Source organism: Perissodus microlepis, chromosome 7, assembly GCF_051167445.1.
Source record: "Perissodus microlepis isolate ML-2025 ecotype Zambia chromosome 7, ASM5116744v1, whole genome shotgun sequence".
Classification (NCBI taxonomy): domain Eukaryota; kingdom Metazoa; phylum Chordata; class Actinopteri; order Cichliformes; family Cichlidae; genus Perissodus; species Perissodus microlepis.
In genome coordinates, this window is record NC_140467.1 from 55,025,794 (window position 1) to 55,048,107 (window position 22,314).

The window sequence follows — 22,314 nt, forward strand, 5'->3', positions numbered from 1 at the left end:
AAAAGACCATTCAACAAAAACCAGATTTAATTAATCAGATCAACTTGGATGTGGAATTTTTTAATTAAATTTAACCCAGTGTAAAAAAAACAAACAAATAAAATTCACCCAAAAGAGACAATAACAAAGACTTTCATTTAGAGAATAAGTGAAATGGTGAATTGGCTCTGTTTGGCTGCAACAACACACACAACTTCATGGTGCCAAAAATGTGTTGAACTAAAACCTTTCTAAAGCATAACAACTTTAAAATATACACATTTGAAACCGGAGCACCATAAGTAAACTAATTCAGAAAAGCCTGATATGGAACTTCTCCCTATGGTAATAATGATATGCAGCCCACAGTTAGGTGTCATTTTAAATGTTTTATGTCTAGGAAGAATTCATTCAGCCCATACTGCTGACGATATTTTAATATTGCAAGAGCTGAAATGCTGCTTATTTGACCTACAGTTTACTGCAGGCATGAAGTGTTTTCATTTTGGCTATCTAAAGGTTGAACAACGTTTTTGACTCCGGGGTGTGTGAATAGTCAGTTCAATGTTTTCATCCCTCCCATGGAGGACTACGTCGTCCATCCACCTCCGTCTCCACATGGTACAGCATGTCAGCCAGAGTGTGTTCGATCACAGCTCCCCAGCCCATGTCACTCATCTGAAAGTAATCAAACAATGACTCAGAGGAAGTTTCAAGATCATTTGGAGAAAGTTGGGAATCTTAAAAAGTATGAAGCTCTCACCGGCTGGTACTTAACATCCTTTGGAGGGTATTTGAAGTGGGGTCCAAAATTGACAGAAACCTGAAGAGGTAAGGGTATACTTAAAAAAAAAACAACCTTCCAACCTTAAAATCAAATAAATCATCAAATGTGCATGTGTACTCACTGTGCAGCTCTTGTATAGTGAGATGGCAGGGAAGTAGATGCCCTCAAACAGGTTTTCAAAGGCAACACCTTGGTTCACTCCATTTTTGTAGAAAATCATCTGAAAAACAAGAGCCGGGCCAATAAGAGGTAGGTAGTGGAAAATGACAGTAGGTTTTCTCCACTGGAATTAATTTTGAAAAAATGTTCTAACCCTGCTGGGACTCATTGGCTTGAGGCTTTTCTCTGCTTTGTCCACATAGTCCTTCTCCTCAAAGTACAGGTAACTCTTAAATTTAATTAGTGCCTGAAAAGAGAAACTGGTTTTAGATGCAACTAGTCCAAAAAAGACATGAAAACATAATGAGGAAAAATAATATATATTTATATTATTTAATTTTTCTTTATTTATTTATTCCAGCCTAGTAATAATACTGTTAATTTGTGTTATTTCTACAACACAAATTCTGGTTCAGAGGAACACATCTATCATTCCAACAGTTGCTGTTCCTTTAAAAATACTGGCAGTGGTATCCAGTGGTATAAATCTGATTGGCATTTATATCTCTCTTGTATAAGTAACATAAAGAAGAGATACAAGTAAGAAAATGGGAGTTGGACAAATGAAACACAGCCAAGCTCTCTCTTCTTGGGACCATTTTGATACAACTGCATGTGACAGAAATGCAATGCTCAACACAAGAAGAAATCAGAAGTGCAGCTGATGTAGCTGAGGTTACCTTGTCCTTGTATGTATCAGGCAGAGCCTTCGCTGTCTCTGTGTCTTCAGGCAGCTCTATGAAGAAGCCCAGTGTGTCTCCCTGACTGTAGCCTGAGGAATAATGTTTTCCTATTGACTGGTGAAACCGCGTCCCTTTCTTACTGCGCCAAGAGTAGCTGAACTTGTCATAACCCAGAGGCGCCTGCAGGTTACCTAAGTTATAAATAAGATCCAACATGTTACATATTGTGGTATTAACATTTTGTCAAAGCAGCCGAGTATCTAACTCTATATTAGGGCTGCCAGATTATGCCAAAAAATGATATCCACTATTACTCTGGTAAAGAGTGACAACACAATTTATTATTTAAATTGAAGGGAATATATATTAACTGAAACATGAGTAAGGACAGACAAACCTTAAAGCTGAAAGGAAAAAGAGGACCTGTTCTGATGTATATACCTACGAACCCGCACCGCTTGATGGATTGTTGGAGCATTACGGCTATCGTAGGCAGGAGGCTCGTGGAGTGATACGTACTGTGCTTCGACATAATATTACCGTATTGTGTGTATAACCTCTTTTTAAGTTTTGTGGATATTATACATGGTTATGCTGAGGATATGTTGCCCAATTTCCACTGGAAATGCCTTCTGGTTAAACTGTCAACAAGGAATTAGCATTTGCACTGTTAAATTTTTATATAACTTTAATGCACATAAAAAAACAACAGCTGCTTGTTTAAGTGAAAATACATTGATGGGTTTTTTTTTTTGCACTAATAAAGTTGTGGAGTTGTAAAGTATTTTGTCTAGTGTCAATTATATTGTCAGTTATATTGTTATCGCACATTTTCAAATGTATATCGTGATAAATATTTTTGGTCATATCGCCCTGCTGTAGTATACACTATGAACGGGTTGCCATTTCTCACATTGTAGATTTTAAATGGACTGGTTCTTATATAGTGATTTTCTACTGACCACTCAAAGTGGTCAGCAGACCACTAATGATCTACTGACCACTTTTTTTCTATGCTTAAGTGCTTTCTATCCAACAGTCACACACCGACGGAAACAACGGAGAGCAATTTGGGGTTAGTATCTTAATATCCCTGCCAGTCTTGTGACCTACTCTACCTCCTGAGCCAAAGCCAACATTAAATGTACATGTTGTGCATTTTGAACATGTTAATGTATATACAAGTAATCTTTATTGTCCAAAAACTGAAAATTGCTCAGTAGATCGGCAGTAACAGCAGGTAGCCCCAATATAATTACTATCTCAGGAGCACAGCTTTGAGAGCACAAAGGCAAACTGAATTCTGATGTGCCAAACACATTTGCTTTGCCAAGGGTAGCTCTACAAGTCTCTCCTGCTACTCAATTTCTTTTCCTTAAAAATAAATAAATAAAAAAAATTAATACTATTCACATTAATATATTTATTACATAACAATCATGATAAGAGTGAGAAGCCAGAGATCCAGGAGATCTGAGCCCCCCGTGGGTCCTCAAGAGTACAGAAGACCCAGGCACCCTGCAAACCATCATCAGACCTCACCCTAGCCTCACTTTAAACAGCCTGAGCCTGACGTGGCAGTTCAGTTATAAGTCTAATGAACGGAGTGTCACACTTGCTCTTCAGCCGAGCACACACCTGACCGACCCAAAACTGAATCTGTGGTCCTTTTGAGCAAGATTACTACTGTGACAAAATGTCATCACTAAAGGAAATCTAAAGGTCTAATATAAGCCATTATTTTTTCTCTCCATCATTTCATTTTTTATTCTGTATTAAAATTTTATTTTCAATTTTCAATTTGTTAGTTTTTGTAACAGATTTCCTATTGTTATTTTTTTTTAAACTAAAAATAATTGTTTCTATAGTTTTAGTTTTTAAATCAGAATGAAGGCTCCAGTTATCACAATACACTTAAATGATATTGACCCACAGTGATGACATTCCTGCCTCAATGCACAAAATATACATTCCTTTTTAGTTAATTTTTCAGATACACTATATAATTTTCTCTAAATTAGTTTTTATTCTTATACAAGTTAACAAAAATATCTTTCCACACCCAAGTTTGTATTTTTAGTTTAGCTTTACTGAACTATGATAACCTTGTAAACTCTTATTAATCTGATCTACAGTCAATTGATGAGACTTTATAATTATATATCATTTTAATGACATTGTATATGTCTTTCTACTCTGTACACAAACTATATTGTAGATGTAAATGTAATCATATTTGTATGAGTACAAAGCACTACTGACCAAGTGGTTGAGACCAGCCAAGTCTGGCTGCGGTCTCTGGAGGCATGTCATCAACAGACACCTCAAAGTACCAGGCGCCTTTCCGGACGCCATGGGAAGCTCGGACCATTGAGTAACCCTTCTCCCCAGTCACTGTCAGGCGGTCATCAGAGATCTTCAACTGAGGCGCTGCAACATAAACATACTTATTCATACACAGCATAAAGTAAAGTGCCATGAAAAGTCTTGAGTCACCTATAATCTCACTCCATTTTGTGTTCAAGGAACCAGACTTTTTTGTAATTTGTTTTTTAAAAGTGGTTTTGAGCAACAGTTGTACTTTCTGAACATCAAGATATTAACTACTTTTGGATTCAGTTTCAGTCTTTGTACCAGAAAATTTTCAGAGGAAAATTTGTTAAGCAACTCACCTATGAATGATTCAAACATTCATTAGTTTCTAAGTTGAGGGATGATTCAGTGTTGTGCCTAAGCATAACAGAAAACTTAGCAAAGGACCAACTTTCAGTTATATCTTTAGGTACTTTTTGTCCCTAAAGACATTGTGATCCTTATACTTTTAGCACAAACATCACATTGTCTTTCCAATATAATGTTTGTGGTTTCAACAGTATGTTTGGTTGGAAGGGGTCCAATTTCACTGTAGGTAACAACTTTGCATCAGATGCCTGATAAACTACTCCAGAGGACTGCGAAAATGAATAACAAAAAAGCTGCCAAAGAGAGTTCAGGCTGTTTTGAAGAAAAAAGATATCATACCAAATATCGACTTTCAAACTTCTTGACATTCTACACTCTGCCTCATATAATGAATTTACATTTTCGTTGTCCATGTTTCAATAAACTGCCTCAAACAAGTAAAAAAAAGTAAAATTTATTTATATAGCGCTTTTCACAGATAAAAAAATCACAAAGTGCTTTACAACACAGGAAATGGGAATATAAAAACAATATAACAGTAAATAAAACAATGTAAAACAATAAAACTATAAAAACAGCATAAGAAGAAATTAATCAAATGCTTTTCTAAATAAAAATGTCTTCAGCTGTTTCTTAAAAGAATCAATGGAGTCCGTGCAGCGAAGAGACAGTGGGAGAGAATTCCACAACCGTGGTGCCACAGTCTGAAAGGCCCGATCACCACGAGTTTTAAAACGAGTGCGCGGTACCACCAGCAGTCTCTGATCTAATGACCTTAAAGCCCGAGAAGATGTATGTGGTTTCAGCAGGTCAGATAAATATTGAGGAGCCTGACCATGTAGGGCCCTAAAGGTTAGAACTAAAATTTTAAAATGAAACCTAAAATTTACAGGCAACCAGTGAAGGGAGGCCAAGACTGGAGTGATATGCGATCTTCTCTTGGTGCCTGTTAAGAGACGTGCTGCAGCATTCTGCACAGTCTGAAGACGATTTAAGGCTGATTTGTTAAAACAAGTAAAAAGGCCATTACAATAGTCTAAACGAGAAGAAATAAAAGCATGAATAATCATCTCAAGTTCAAGCTTTGATACCATTAGTCTGAGTTTAGAAACAAAATACTTAACAAAATACAATGAACTCAAGGGTGGCTCAAGCCTTGTGCACAGTATTGTTAATACGAAGAAAACAGAACATCCTTGAAACCCATACCTCTGTCATGTAAGGCCAGCAGCACTCTCTCATACAGACAGGCTCTGTACAGATCACCAGGTATGGGTTTGCCTGCCCAACAGTCCAACTCGAGCTTTTCTGGGTCTGGAGCATGCGGGTCTGGTTCTGCTAGGACATAACGGTAGCCATCTTTGTTAAATGGGTGCTCCAGTGGGTAACCATGAGGAGGCAGCCGCTGAGCAGAGAACAGAGGGTCGCTGCAAAGAGATAGAATGACCAGTTGTAATTTAATGGTAGCATGCACGTGTTAAAGTTGCATGAGGAACAAAACAGATTTGCATTAGAAAAATGCATAGGGATAACTATGACATCTATATAACTATATAAATTTTGTTATATATCCATAACTATAATGCCCACAAGCTATGTTTTTTTAAATAAATTCCCCAAAATCCAACAAGGACAGGGGATCCAGGGCCATCCAGCCCCTCCACCTCTGGCAGATCCTCCTGTTCAAAAAGATGATAAGACCTCCTGCCAGCTAATCTGAGAAGTTTATCATATTGAGAATCAACCAAATGAATGAAATGAAAAGGATTTATTGGTTTCCTCTAATTCTTGAATATGTTTGTTTTCTCTTTTCTTCTTTCTCTTTCATCTTTAAGCAATGATTTATTAAATCTCCAGTTTTTACTTGGCGGAATGACCTTCTTAATTACTAGTATTAAAGACACAGGAGCATGATCGCTGACAGCTATTGGGTGTATCTAAGTGTCTGAAACAGTGTCTCAACAGTGAGCTGCTGACTAGGTAATAATCCAGACAAGAGTAAGAGTGATGAACATGTGAGAAGAAAGTATATTCCCTGCAGTCGGGGTGATGATATTGCACTCCATCACAAAGTCCGTAATCACTCATGTACTGTTTTCAGCCCAAGTGTTGCTTTTTATTATTATTATTTTTAAATGACTGTCACTTACAATTTGGAAAGCGGTTTCTTCCGGCTGTCTACGTGGACCTGCAAAACTACCATTAAATTTTCTGGGACAGATTTTTTTGCTTATATTTTGCCTTAGAGGTACAGGCTTCTCTTACAACAACATCACTCAAAAGTATGTACTTATATTGTGAAATGGAGGCAGGGCAACATGCAAATTGTATGGAGAGTGCACAAGGCTGTTGGTTCTGAATGATTCTGATTTACTATGATATGCATGTGGTGAGAACAAAATAGATGTATGATTAACTGCACCAAGTATGTGCAGTTAATCATTTCAACAGTAATTTTGTGTGGAATCCAGTTTTTTGCACACGGTAAGAACATTTCCTCGGAAATTTTAATAAATGAGGCCCAGTATCCGAATAGACTTACCTAAACCTTAAAACTTAAATAGACTCAGAAATCAAACTCCCTTGGTTGCCTTTAACTGCAAACATAAACTAAGCTGGTTGATTAATGCTCACCTATTGTATCAGGGGGAAAAAAGAAGAAAAAAAGCCTATGTTGACTTTGTCCCAAAGTATTTCCCCTGGACATTATGCCTGTCACTTTGAGGAATTCTTCAACCAGAATGGAAATGCTAAGTGCCAATTTGCCAAACTACCTCACCAACTAAATGCATTTTAGCCATCACCAAATCATATAATGTAAGCAAAGATGCATATCTTATATTTGTTTTCAACAGTAATGGCCACCATGCAGGCATATAGCCATCATGCAGGCATATAGCCAGATAGCTATAACTTAGCTATGCAATATGTATTTGACATTAGTTGATTCATCACATTTAAATAAACTTTGCTGATCTTATAGTGATAACTGAGTATATAATAAACACAAGCCTCCCAGTTGTTATACATGATACATAACAGACAGAACATACAACAGTGCAATATGATAATACAGGACAGTTAGCACCTCCTAGTTCTCTTAGCTGCTCCTGCAGCCGTCCCCTCTTGTTGCTGCTGTTGTTTACGTTTGGCACCTCTTCCTTTTCCTGGGCCAGGGGCCAAAGCACCTTCAAGAACACAAGATAGATTATTCAAATGAACCCACACAGGCACACAAACAGCCAGACAGTAGCAAAGGCAATATACACTTAGATGCCAATTTCTCACGCAGTCCTGCAAGAAATTTTCCTTATGTCAGCTTTTCTCCCCTGTCATCAATCTCAACCAATATTCATGAAAGGAGGATTTATTGCAGGGCCGGCGTCTTAAATTAGCTTTCCATTAGCTTAGCTCTACCTAGGTGTAGTGGACATATAAAGACTTGCAGTACTGCAGGCACTAGTCTTCAGGTCTGATTACACCAACTGGTATTTACTGAACCTGACCTTAACTACTAGGTTGGTCTTTTCTTCCACTAGTTTGGTGCAGAAATCTGCAGAAATGACAGTGCCCTCCTGCAATCCTGAGGGAACAGTCGACTCTGGGCTGACATGTTGGCTGACATGTTGACTGACAGTGATGACAAGGAGTTGTGGAAGTTTAACCACAAATGGACCTTGCCACAGTGGCACCACTGAATGAGGTATTGGAGATTATGAGGATCACTATGAGAACACCTCACAGCTCCTCATATCCAACTGGGAGGATGACACATGAAATTTTCATTCCCCCTTGAGGTAAAGAGGACAGCGCACTAAACTCCCCCACTGCTAGGACGGATATGCAGAACGTCTGCAAATGTGCTACATTACAGGTTGAATATTACTTGGCTTGCTGTGGTAACAGAGAATACCAGAAAACCAGTTATTCCCAGCTGCTGGAAGAGGTATCAGTCTCACAGAAGGCATGTGTGGGAAAAGATCAAGGTGATTATAAACATTTGGTGAACATAGGGCAGCATTTGCCCTGTTCTGCAGGGTCTGAACGGTTTACTCACAACATACAAATTTGGGATGGTCACTCATGTATCTCTGAGATGTCTAATGCACCAGGGAAACTGGTTTACATCTGTTGGCCTATAGGACACATAATTTTACATCTCATCTATTCCCCTGACAGCAGGTATCTGAGGCGCCTGTTACAAGTACACAGTGCTGCCATTTGGCCAATCCGTTAGTTCCATTGTTTTTGTACACTGCACTGAAGCAGCAACAAGAGTGTCCTGAGGCAGTAGGCAAGTTTTTTAGCTATACTTTTAGATGACTGGCTCCTTCTCACATGTCCAGAGCAGAAGGCTGCGTCACTGCTGTCACGATACATCTGACCTACCTGAGCATTTCTATAAACACAGAAAAAGTTGTCAACAACATAACTTTTCTGGGTTATCCGTGAACTCAATTAAATTCTATTCCATTTATATATGACCAAATCATAACAACAACTGCCTCACCTTATATTGTAAGGTAAAGACCCTACAACAATAAAGAGAAAACCCCAAGAATCGAATTAACCCCTTTGAGCAAGCACTTGGTGTCAGTGAGAAGGAGAAACTTCTTTTTAAGAGGAAAAACCCTTCGGAGGAACCAGGCTCAGGCAGGGGCAGCCATCTTTGGCAACAGGTTTGGGGTAATGGGAAGTAGACAGTTTAAAAGACACTCAATTTCCTTTACTAAAGTGAAGGCATTCAGAGCGTGCCTCATTCTTTACCACCTGCACAAATGGGTACCTTCAGATTATGCATTTGTTACTGGGGCTTATAGCATCAGGTACCCTAGTAGTCTGATTCAGCTGGGTATAGAGGAGGGAGTTTTAAGCGCTGGGTGTCATATCTCAGACCTAACCCAGTGCACAGCAGAAAAGAGTAATTGTAACAGTAGAATGCACAATAGCATTATGCCATTGGTGACATCCAGCTTTTCTGACGCAAGGAGTCCCAGTGGGCACCGTGCAGTCTCAGAGAGCAGTCACTGTGGAATCAAGCTTGTCCAGCTGGGCAGTTTACAGGAAGGGTAATCAGTAAATGTTCAAATGTTAGGGGGAACTGCGTTCACACTGGTTGCACAAGCTGAAAAGTGCAAAAGCCGATGGCCTTCCACAGGGTTTAACACCATTTAAAATGCTTGGGGATCCACCAGATCTCTTTAAAATTGTAAACAGAGAATGAGGATTGGTGTCACATTCCCTTTCCATGTCTGGTTTGAGTAGTTTTTTGTCATTCTTTTAAGACCTGATTGACAAGCACATTTAAAGTTTACTGGGCTGCTATTACTATTTGTCATGTAGGGTTTGGGGATAAAACAGCTGGCCAACCATCCTGCATGTCCTTTTCTGGGGGCCCCTTTAAAATGAAAACATTTTAAAGGGGCCCCCAGATGGCCTCTGGAGACTTAGCAGTGATTTGGGCCTCTGCAAGGGGAGAGCATTCATTTCCTAACGTGATTGGTTCATATGTGCCTTTTATCTCTCCATGTCTCCTTTGGTTTCGTCTAAAGAATAATATGTGCCCTGTTTGCATTTCGAATGCTTTTTTTTGTGCAGGAAAAAGAGTTTTCGGCAAAGTTCTTCAGCTTTTCATTTACTGGGTTGGCTTATCAGTGTTTATACGAGTCAGGGGCTGCAGGTGCCAGTTGGTCTGCAAGCTCACTTTACTTGTTGTCTAGCAGCATCCTGAGCCCTGTTTAAGGGGCATCTGTGCCACAACATGCTGGTCCTCCCTCCTCACTTTTGTCCAGACTGTGCAATAGAGCAAGCTATATAAGGGTGAGTGGTTCAGCCCAACAGTTGTTGTGATCATCAGCAGATCAGGACTGGTATAATGCTTCTGAAGAATACCCAGCAATGTGCATCTCCAAGTGAAACATCTAACATGTGCTGCTTTGAGAACCGGGGCTACACAAGAAGTTACAGTAAGTTATGACTGACTTAGCTCAAGTGCTGTTGGTGTAACTGAACCCAAAGGCCAGAGTACAGATAAAGCAGCAGTGAATTTGTGGACAGACAGCCATTGAAAACAAGTTGCAATAAATATGTGTAAATGACTTTAAAGACAAATGTTTGCTGCTCAATATTACTATTTGATATACAACTATTGTTTCTTTTTTTTTTTTTATAATAATATTGCCAAAACCACCACTAAGCATACACACACAAATGGAGAAAGCAGCTTATTCAGCATCTGGAGTACACAGGAAGGACAGCAGACACAAAAAGGCAGGAATTAGTCCATGAGTTATGTGGCATTTTCCAAATACTATGAGCCTCTAATGCCTCTTTGATGTGACCTTGCCACATCTGTCTGGCAAAATGTAAATTAAATGGAACAAGACCTACTCATTTGATTCAACTCATTCCTCCAAACACAAATAGAAAGTCAAAATTAAGTGCTCTAAGGTAAACAAGAACTAACCAAACATGCCCACTTACCAATAAGTTTAGTGATCCAAGTGATGGCTTCTCAGTAGCTGCACATAACTCAGTTCTTATTTTTCTAATTTTTAAGTCAAATTTTTGTCTCCAATTCTAACGTGCTACTCAGTTGTTCAATATACATCTGGACATCTTTTACTTTACCTGACTTTACTTTTAACTAAATTATAGGTCTTTTCCACTAGTACCTAATCATATATCTGCAGTTTTGGTCATTTTCCATTACAATTGAATACCACCAAATGTACATGGGGTCATTATAGCAACATAGTCGAAGGTCCCGTGACTCATTTGCATGCAACACAAACCCCACAACAAAGGAGGACGCTGAGTCGACGGTATACCTGCTGCTCAGTGTATGGCTTTTTGTCAGATTCTGGGAACACAGTGTTCTTATTTTTTTTGCCCCCTCATTGCCGGGTTTCAAAATTGGTGTTGATTTTCACGAAGGAGAGACACTCTCATCATTGGCACGTAGTATGCTGACGTCAGATTTTTGCCTCAGATTGCTTGGAACCCCAGCAGAGGTGGTACTAAAGAAAATACCTGGTACCATTTAATACACCTATTGGAAACCCTACAAACCGAGTCGAGCCATGTCAAGCCAACCCAAGTAGGTACTAATGGAAAAAGGCTATTTGTTAACTGCAGGTTTAACCACTGAATGTAGGTGTGAGCTGAAGTAATAAATGCATATTATAAACATCCCATTGCAAGTACAGCTTAATGCCAACAACAACTAATTTTTACAATTCATTTTGATGTTAAAATATTTGATCATCACAAACTATAAACATTAAAGATTCTAATCTAGACATTATTTTCACATTTTCCATTTTATTTATTGAACACAATTGTTTGGTAAATAAAATGCAAGAAAATAATTTATTTTTCACACTACTGTAGGATATTTTTGTATAGTTTGTTTCTAGAAATGTCTAAAACCTGTTATTTTGGGATTTTTTTTTCCTTTGCTGTCGAGCTTATCTTTTTAAAGTAATTTTATGGCTCCAGACCTGTGACACAAAACTTGATGGAGATGGAGGCAATTGAAGAGGATGAGGCTAATAAGCATTGGGTAAAAGCCAATAGCAAATCAAAAATGAAAATCTATTCTTGCAGCCATTGCACTTTGGAAGGGCAGAGTGCCATTACAGTCGGGAGATTTTGAAGGATTTCAGAGCTCATTAGCAGCAAGCCAGAGACAAGGAAAATTCACAAATGAGGGTAAAAGCTTTTTAGAAGGTGGGTGGGAGACCAAACAGATGCAGAGAGCAAACAGGGAGGTTACAACTGGATGTGGATGAAGTTGCCCTCAAGATGCTTTTTGGGGATCAGTTTGGGTTGGTTTGTGCTACACAGGAAAGTCTGATTGGAACATTTGGGCCAACTTCTATCCAGAGAAGTTATGACACACACACACAAACCCCACACTAATTACTCCAGATGCCAACACACCACATATTCACCTGAGAAAGAAGATCCACCTGGAACATAATGCACAGAATCACTATGGGAATCACATATCACACCATTTGATTGAGTTTGGGGAGTTTACAGCTCATTATTCATGTAAGGCTGATTTCACACCCAACCCATTTGGTTCAGTTTAGTCACACTCTTACGCCTTGATTATACTCTGTTGTGGACATGGACATGGAAAGGTAGAGACACAATGGCCAAGTAGTCATTCCTGTTACACTCAGATTGATGTTCACTTCTCTGTGGACAAGTCAGGTAGCAAAAGGGGGGAAAAGACAAACAAAAAACAATAGGCAGGCACATCAAGGTCTGCCCTGCCCTCACACTCACCATCTGATGGCAAAATTTATATCACTTGGACCCTAGCAAACCCTGGAGGACATGGAAATTGTAATCAAGGGTTTACTATGATAGATGCCAGCAGTTTGTGAAAGCTGTCAAACTCTGGTGCAAATGAAACCTAACCAACTCTGCCTGAAAAGGAGGGCCTTGGCATGTATCCAAGGAAATTTTATCCAGTTCTATGGTGAAAAAAAGCCCAATCAAAATACATTTTTATGTTAGAGTGACTGCAGCAGAGAAAGTTTTAATCAACACAAGCTTGCTCTAACACACTGTACATCACTCTCCTTCACTGAGACCTCAGTGCTTGTATGACCAATGAAAATCTGAGGGAGAGAGAGAGCACAGGAAAGCAAGAAGTCAGCTAGGCTTTTTTTTGTCACTGCTGTGACCAAGAGGGATGACAGTCAATCAAGATAAGGTGGTTAACTTGCTCAAAAAAAAATCTCTAGCCCCAAACCTGAAAACATTACACCTAACCAATAAATGAATCCACAAACAGTGGAATAACTGAGCAAAAGCTTTAATTTTTTAGCAAAAGAAAAGTTGCTATTACATGCTTCTGCACATTTTGTCCAGTTAGTATAACAGTGACCTCTTAACAATTTAATGAATATATCTTCTCTTTCAGCTGCTCCCTTGAGAGGTTGCCATAGCAAATCACCTGCCTCCATCTCACCCCATCCCTAACATCCTCCTCTGACACTTCAATGTTCAGCATGACCTCCTTCACAACATTAATGGACCACCTGTGTGATCATATCTTTTCCTTCTGATTCGCGAGAGAATTGAGCTGCAAAAGCATGAATTCTCTGCAGAGTTCGCAAAAAGATATTCTCACATGTGTGATAGCATCTTTGTGTGTTTGGCTGCAGAGTTCTACACTTGCAGCCTGTTTAATTTACACGTGAAGAATTTATTTGTGCAACTAACAATGAATGTTTGTGCCCTTGAAATGAAATTATTTATTCCTGATTATGTTCTTTTCTCTTGAGTGTGACTTGTATATGGATATAAATATACATCCAACCCTGTTGGGCATACGCACTAAAAACACTGAACCTCTTCAGCCGTAATGATCCACTTGGAAAAGGAAATCTGTTGGCCATTTCTCATGGCCTTCAGACAATAATTCTGATTGCTACAGAGTTATAAACATTACATGCTGGCTGAGCCAGATTATAATGCCTGCAATAAGTTTCTTGTTAAGGATGATAAACATGTCAAATTCGATAAAGTGCACCATCATATGCTGTGACATCTCCGAAATGTTATCTTTACATGTGCAACTGTGAGAGTTGTTGCTGCATGCAGGATGACAGCTGTTAAATCTATCCAAAATGTCTGTTTAATGTCAAGTGAACAAAAAACGAATCAAACTGTGGGTGTGAAACCACCTGCAAATATTTTTCCCTCTTTTTCTTTAACACACAATGTTATATAACAGAACTGTAATCTGTGCTTATCATTATTACAGTTTGGAATATTGTTTTGCACGCTTACCATTGAGTCCACCAGCCATGGGAGTACCAGTAGTCTGTTTCTGTGTGTCATATGAGGGTCCAATGTTTCCCAGGTCCTACACAAGAAATACATATTTTACACACTGTATTTTTTTTAAATGCAACAAATGCCCCTCCAGTGTGCAACAAATAACAGAATAAAATACCTGGTCCAAAAGGCCAAATTTAGGGTACTCCTCTTCAGGGTCTTTACTGCCTGGATCAGGGTGTTCCTTCACCAGGAAAACATCGCGCTCTTTGCACTGGAAAATAAAAGTTCTACTCAATACTAATACTACAACATTTCAATAATCATTACATATTTATTTATATAAGGATACCTGGTCATGATATAGCAGTGCAGCAGGGTGGATAGTTATAAGAATGGTTAAACAACATTTCTATAAATACCTCAGAGTACACATTGATAATAAACTGGACTGGGTTAAATACATCACTGCACTCTACACTATTTTCTGAGGCGGCTGAGGTCTTTCAACATCTGTTGGACAATGCTCAGGACTTTTTCGAGTCTGTTGTGACCAGTGCCATCCTCTATGACGTTGCATGCTGGGGCAGCAGGTTGAGGGTCGCAGATGCCAACAGACTCAATAAGGTCATCCACAAGGCCATTAATGTTGTGGGGATGGAGCTGGACTTCCTTAGGTTGGTGCCAGAGAGGCTGGCCAGTCACAGGAGCATGTTCAGTAAAACAGTGAGATTATCAAAATGCACCACTGAATGACACAGAAAATCATTCCTTCCATGTGGCTCTCTCTCTGTACAACTCCTCCATCTAATGTACAGTGCACACTGCAACACTTACACCCTTTTGCACATGCTCTACAGAAAAATAACAAATGACAAAGTTTAACAGGTTAAAGGTAAATGTCAATCATATATATTTCACCTCTGTAATATTCTTGATATTTAAATTGAGCTATTTGTATATTTAAGTGATATTTCTTACATTTGTAAACTTTGTAATATATTGTACTATTTAATTAATTTAGTCTGTTACTGTTATTGTCTTGGAGCAACTGTAACCCACATCACTCCCTTACGGATTATTAAAGTATTCTGATTCTTTTCCTAACTGTGCTGTCTTCACATGGACATGTTTGTCTTTTGTTTTGTTTTTTAATAAAAAAAAGAGAATTTAAAGCATAACTGCCTATATTTTCTGTGTAATGGACTGTAGCAGTGACTGTACCATCGTCTTCACTATATTGTTTGGCCAGGTGAGCTTCCCGGGTCTCTGTCGAGTTGTCATGCACTCCCAGTACTTGTCAATAAATGGGATGATATCCTGTAACAAAAGAAAATTGAAAATTAATTAATCCTACAATTTATTAGGGCTTCAACAAGTTTAAAAAAAAGGTAAACAATAATTCTTTCACATAAATGTCCATAAGCTTGAATTCTTCCCCCTGCTCCCTTTTAATAGGTTGTCACCACAGCAAATCATCTGCCTCCCTTGAATAAGTTTGATTCACTTAATTTATTTGTAAAGGATTTTACATTCAGCTCCCCTTCTGATGCAACTGGCCCCATTTTTCCCAGCTTAAAACTGGTACAAAAGGTACACTACCGTCTGACCTCCCATGGCTCGTCTGAGATGACCATCCACCAGTGTGTGTTTATACATGTTTGTGCTCATTTCCCATTATGATTTAGGAAATTAACTGGACTGGAATTTGTATACCACAAACCTCATTCACCCATTCACACCCACTTTAATACAGTTCTATAGTCTATCCTTTAACCCTTAGGAATATTGAAGGAGCTGGAGATGGCTCTTTTAGGTGGTAGATGACCTGCTCTACTGCCTGACCCACAGTTTTCATATACTCAGTGCGCGTCAGGAAACGAACTCGACAACAGTAATTTAAGTAAAGATTAGCATTACTCAGAATTTAAAACTGTTCCATGAACATCTACTATGTCTGGAATAGGAAGGCAACAGTTTGATACACCTATTTACAAGACTAATGGCTATCCTATAAGTGTAATATCATTGGAAAAGCCAAAAACAGTTACACGCACCTTGTCTTTAGAGAACATGGTCTTTGGATGCTCGTCTTGTGTTCTGGATCTCCATGTCAGGTTAGCAAGAGCTGTGAGACACATCTCTTTCAGGTCTGAGAAACAAAAAGCGCTTTGTCAGTCATTCAAAACACAGAGTAAGTTACGATCTTAAAGTTCAGAAAGGTTATTAGCTGGTTAAAGCACATGGCACACATACTTGCTTGTTTCCTGAGAAAATATGTGTTACCACTGTGATGGCACACGTTGCAGTGAAACACATAATTGGTCATAAAGGGCAGACAGGTCCTGTAGAGGAGGAGAAAGACTGGAGCATGAAAGCTGTCAGGACCGTTACACAGCTGCTGATATTGTACTGACCAGCTACCGAATAATAGCTTTACTCTGTGCCGATGCCAAATGTGTCAGCGGTGAACCACTTCATGCACAAAGCACATTGCAGCTCCACCTCTCCCAGCTGCCTGCCACTCTCCTCATCTCCTGATCCAGTGAGAGCGTCAGCAGCCTCTGAGCCTTCACCAGCTGCCTCCTGAAATAATCAAACTCAGATAATTAAAAGCAAGAATTTACAAAACAAAGCCTTAGCAGTTATATAACTCAGTACCATTACCTCTTTGCCATTAGATGATTCCGTCTCCATGGTTGGTAGAACTCCAAATGCAGTTTCCCTGAACATCAATGGACAAATCAGATGATCCAACAATTATTATACATGCAAAAGCAGCCATAAGAGAAGTGCAATAACAACATTTCTATTAACTTTATAATAGAAATGTTTTTGTTTTTTTAAGGAAAACCAAAGTTTACCCATCCATGAAGGGATCTTATTTCAGCTAGTACATGCTCACTTGTTTTCCCTTTGTTAGTTTTTCTTTTAATTAAAAGCATACTGCTAAAGAAAATTGCTATTTTCCACATAAAGTCAAAAGATAGAAGGTCTTCAGTTATAATTTCCAGATTTTACGTGTTTGTCAGCAGACCACGCAGTGTAGGGTCTGTTGGTGTAAAGCTGCTTTCTCTTTCAAACTGGCTTTATGTGTCCGTCTGCGTACGCTTTTCGGTAGGTCAGGAATTTAAGCAGAATTTATGGCCGCAGTGAGCTCTGCTGTCAGATGGAGGCGGTGTGCAATGTCTTACAACCGGTCTATGAGACACTCTCTCATGTGTTGTTGTTGGTGGTCCGTTAGCTAGCGACGGAGAAAAGCGAAGTTAAACCTGAATAGAAATCGAGTGCATAAAACAATAAAAAAGTGTCACTGCAACCACACTCTGTGCTACTCGTACTATAATTTTTGATATTTGGGTTTTGGCACGGTTTAATGGTCCCCGGTAAACTCTTGTATTGCTCCCTGCTCTATTCTGGTGTTGTACACGCTTGTACTACAGTGGAAATTATGGACCTGCAGATGCAGATGCAGATGCTGGGAAACGTGTACGCGGATGGACACATTTGCGGGACCATAAATCCAGCTTAAACTCTAACATTAGCGTTTAAGCTGTAAGTTTAAGAAAAGCTAACGCTAGTTAGCAAGTTTAGCCAGTTTGCTAACATTGTTTCTGATAAAAACAGAACGTTAATGCTAATTAATGCGGGTTATATGTACACATATAATCCGCAATATAACCTAGAAATTCTATACAATCTACACAAACAATAAAAATGTTGAATCAGCCGCACATACCCTTCTCCGGACTCAGGTTCGGCTGCAGTAGCAATGCCCGCCTCTACCTCGGACGCCATGTTTCGAATCAATAACAACAAAAAACATCGCGAGAAGATGACAGCTTCCGGTTAGTGAATCAGCGCCACAGGAATTCAAATTTGTGAAGTTGTACTCAACTTGTATACACAAAATTACCAAAAAACAAACAAACAAAGGCAAACTATTCTCAATCAAAAGCACAAATTGCATCCAGCTGTACATTTAAAGGGCAGCATAAACAATCATGTTAGGTTAAAGTTGGTTTTTTTTGCTTTTGTTTGTTTTTTTGTTCTATATTCATTAGAAACAGTCGAATCGTGATTATTCTATTTTTTTTTTTTTTACATTCACTATAACAGTACAACCATTTGAATCAACTTCAAGTCTCAGCCTAATAAAATCATTAATTGGAAAACTTTCATTTAAAATTTTAAAATGGAAATTGTAAAATCCATGTTAGGAGGAGTTTAAATATTTTAGTTTTCTAATTGTGGGTATCTGATCCAATTCAACAAGTTTAAAAATAGTCTTTACGTCTTAAATGAAATTTACTACCAGTCAAAAGTTTGGACACACCTCATTGTTTTTCTTTACTTTCATGAGTATTTACATTGCAGATTCTCACTGAAGGCATCAAAACTATGAATGAATGCATATGGAATTATATAGTAAAGAAAAAAGTTTGAAATAACTCAAAACATGTTTTATATTTTAGATTCTTCAAAATAGATTGCTTGATTACTGCCCACTCCTGGCATTCTCTCAATGAGCTTCATGAGGTAGATACTTGAAGGAGTTCCCAGAGATGCTCAGCCCTTGTTGGCCCTTATGCCTTTACTCTGTGGTCCATCTCATCCCAAACCATCTTGATTGGGTTTAGATCAGTTGATTGTGGAGGCCAGGCCATCTGGCACAGCATTACTCTCCTTCTTGGTCAAACTGGTTCAACTAAACGCAAACTGGATGGGATGGCATGTCAATGCAGGATGCTGTGGTAGCTATGCTGGTTCAGTGTGCCTTCACAATGTCACCAGCAAAGCATCCACACACACCTCATCACACCTCTTCCTCTATGATTCACGATGGGAACCATGCATGTAGAAACCATCCATTTTCATTTTCTCAGTCGGACAAAAACATGGTGGGTGGAACCAAAGATCTTAAATTTTGGACTCATCAGACCAAAGCACAGATCTCCACTGGTCTAATGTCCATTCCTTGTGTTTCTTGGCCCAAACAAGTCTCTTCTGCTTGTTTCTTTTCTTTAGTAGAGGTTTCTTAGCAGGTATTTGACCATAAAGGCCTGATTTGCACAGTCTCCTCTGAACAGCTGATGTAGAGATGTGTCTGCTACTGGAACTCGTGTGGCATTTATCTGGGCTCTAATTTGAGGTGCTGTTAACTTGCAATTTCTCAGGCTGGTGACTTGGATGAATTTATCCTCAGCAGTAAAGGTGACTCTTGGTCTTCCTTTCCTGGGGTGGAAGAAGTTTGTTCAGCACTTGATGTTTTTTGCGAGTGCATTTCGGGACACATTTGAAGTTTTAGCAATTTTCTGGACTGACTGACCTTACTTACCACTTAGTTCCTCCTACGCGGCGCGATGTCGGTCAGCAGCAACTGCTTCAGCTTTGTCCCAGGCAATGTTGATGGTTCTCAGATCATCCATAAACGTTCTACACCATGTGATCTTTGGTCGGCCTTGCTTTCGCTTGCCAGTGCGTGGGACCCATGTAATGGCAATCTTGGCCGGGCGATAAGGGGGTAGACGTAAAATATGGCCCGCAAAGCGGAAGCGCCTTTCTGCAACAACATTGGCTAAAGGGCGGGTGCCTGCTCTTCGTAAGACCTCCTCGTTCGTTATTCTGTCCCGGTAGGAAATTCTCGGGATTCGCCGCAGGCTGCGTTGTTGGAGCACATTCAGACGTTGAGTAACTGTTTTTGTTGAACGCCAGGTTTCATAGTGTATAGTGCAGTCGGAATGGCGATAGAGTTCAATAGTCTGATCTTGACCCTAACTCTGACGTCAACATCTCTGTCAGAGATCCCGTCAGTTGAGATGATGCTGCCAAGATATGTGAAATTCTCCACCTCTTCAGCACGGTGTTGGTTGATCATGACAGGAATGCGGGCACATGCGTAGCCAACTTGGAGTACCTTGGTCTTCTTGGTGCTGATTCTTAATCTGACTTTTGTCGCCTCCCTCTGCAGGGCCGCGGTCAACTCTTGGATGTCTTCCTGAGTCGAGCCCAGCAGGGCAATGTCATCCGTGAAGTCCAAGTCAGTGAGAATACGCGCTTCGTGCCATGGGACACCGATGCCAGCTTAGTCAACTGATCATCACATGATGAAGTCAATTACCAACAGGAAGATGAAAGGGGATAGCATGCATCCCTGTCGGACACCAGTATTGATCTAGAAGAAATCTGTGCAGCCGTCATCCGTCCGGATGCAGCAGCGGGAGTTGGAGTAGAGACCACGAAAGGCATCTACAAACTGCTGAGGGACTCCATGGTGGTGTCGGATAGCCCCATAGAGTCAGCCGGTGGATGCTGTCAAAAGCCTTCTCGAAGTCAGTGAAATTAATAGAAATCTTCCTTTGGTATTCCAATGTTTGTTCAACGATCATGTAAAAACCCCAACTGCTACGGAATCAGCAAATGAATCTCATTATCAACTGACTGACCTACAGTTCTTAAAGTAATGATGGACAACACAACACAACTGATAGTCCCAACCCCATTAAGAAGGCAAGAAATTCCACAAATGAACCCTGACAAGGTACATCTGTGAAGTGAAAAACATTTCAGGCGACTACATCATGAAGTTCATTGAGAGAAGGTCAACGGGTTGCAGTGCTGTCAACAAAGCAAAGGGTGGCTACCTTGAGGAATCTAAAATATAAGACATATTTATTGTGTTATTTATCAATTTTTCTTTGTTACATAATTACAGACATCTTGCTTTATATATTTGATGTCTTCAGTATATATCTACAATGTAGAGACTAGTAAAAATAAAGAAATCGAGAAGGTGTGTCCAAACTTTTGACTGGTAGTGTATGTAGAATGTGTTTTCCAAAGATGTTTGGGCTGTATTACATTTTATGAATGATTGATGATGTGTTACCACATGCAAACAAATTTTTAGAATTTCAATATTCAGCATAATCCAAGAATTTACAAAAAGTTGATAATAACAAATGATAGAATAGAATAGAATAGAACAGAATAGAATAATCCTTTAATTGTCCCACAAGGAGAAATTTGGTTGTGACAGCAGCAGAAGAAAAGCAGATATATAGAAACAGAACAGAAACACACACAATTTTTACAGAAAAAAATATTTACATCATGGAAAATAGTTACAAAAACAGAGTACTGTACAGTTATTAAGATTAACGTACAGATAAAATGGCTAACCCAGGTTGTAGACAGAGTAGGGTACTGGAATATGTTTAAATAATTAGGAATATTTAGAATATTTAGAAAAAGTACAGATTGTGCATTGTACCTGTGCATTAAAAAGTAAACATGTAACTTCCAATGAGTTAGTATATATGAACTGAGAAAAATAATGTTGCAAGTTATATGCAAGTTATAACAGTAGTAGTTGTTCGGTTGATTAGTGCAAATTACAGCGCTGATGTAAACATCTATGTTTGTTGGGAGCAGTTTTGATTGTACAGTCTGACAGCTGCAGGGAGGGAGGATCTGCGGAAACGCTCCATGCATCTAGGATGCAGCAGTCTGTCACTGAAGGAGCTCTGCAGTTCAGTAACATTTACATGCATGGGGTGGGAGACTGTCCATCAGAGATGTTATTTTGGCCAGAGTCCTTCTGTCTCCCACCACCTGCGCTGGATCCAGGGTGCAATACCAATTCCTCTAAAATCTATGGTTGAACAAGATCTCCTACATTCTAAGAAGATTGGAAAGAAAAGCGTCTGGACTTTTTTTAGGTATCTTGAAGACATTTCACCTCTGATCTGAGAAGCTTCTTCAGTTGTAAGAGCAATTGGTGGAGAGGCCCAGGTTTTAAACCCTATGGGTGTGCCTAAGAGGATCATGGACCGCCCTATTGATCCTCTACCTAATCACATGAGCCAAGGTGGGAAAACAGGTGTGGGTCACAATCAGCTAAGGTTGCGGGTGAACCAATTGTGAAGCCTAGCCCCACCCTTTCATGTGATTTACTAAGGTCAAATGGCCCAGGATGTGAGTGGGCGTTAAGGCATCTGGGAAGGGATCTTAAAACTGGATTATAGATGGCAGATAGTTATCGTAAGCCACGGCCTCTGTTCAAAGATGGTCATTCATAGTGGACGTAGATGGTTTCTTTCACTTCTTTCGATGACGTCAGTGTTATGAGCATACTCTATCCAGGAAGATTGAGAATCCAAAGAGATTGGTTGGTAGATGCGACACATGTGAGCGCAGCCTCCAGCAAGTTGTAGAAACATC

General features: G+C 39.4%; 1 protein-coding gene across 2 annotated transcripts; it reads right to left on the bottom strand.

The window, feature by feature from the left end:
• Positions 1-39: 39 nt before the first annotated feature.
• On the bottom strand, positions 40-17,927 carry ash2l (ash2 like, histone lysine methyltransferase complex subunit). 2 transcript variants are annotated; one of them, XM_084936064.1, is made up of 17 exons: positions 17,831-17,927; positions 16,759-16,816; positions 16,532-16,677; positions 16,348-16,436; positions 16,149-16,243; positions 15,316-15,411; positions 14,270-14,365; positions 14,104-14,179; positions 12,246-12,263; positions 7,379-7,478; positions 5,500-5,717; positions 3,871-4,038; positions 1,606-1,799; positions 1,080-1,172; positions 888-986; positions 743-802; positions 40-657 (listed from the first exon to the last, which is right to left on the bottom strand). In XM_084936064.1, the coding sequence occupies exons 1-17, from the start codon at positions 17,887-17,889 to the stop codon at positions 550-552; spliced, it is 1,773 nt and encodes a 590-aa protein (XP_084792190.1). In that variant the 5' UTR covers positions 17,890-17,927; the 3' UTR covers positions 40-549. The 2 variants fall into 2 exon arrangements, with proteins under 2 accessions (XP_084792190.1, XP_084792191.1); XM_084936065.1 differs by lacking the exon at positions 12,246-12,263.
• Positions 17,928-22,314: the final 4,387 nt, after the last annotated feature.

What these genes read in the sequence shown, in the direction of transcription:
- ash2l (XM_084936064.1), bottom strand. Translation starts at nt 17,889, where the DNA reads ATGGCGTCCGAGGTAGAGGCGGGCATTGCTACTGCAGCCGAACCTGAG. An exon ending in AATCATCTAATGGCAAAGAG is followed by an intron (nt 16,678 to 16,758) that starts GTAATGGTACTG and finishes TGATTATTTCAG; the next exon opens with GAGGCAGCTGGTGAAGGCTC. An exon ending in CACTATACAAGAGCTGCACA is followed by an intron (nt 803 to 887) that starts GTGAGTACACAT and finishes TTACCTCTTCAG; the next exon opens with GTTTCTGTCAATTTTGGACC.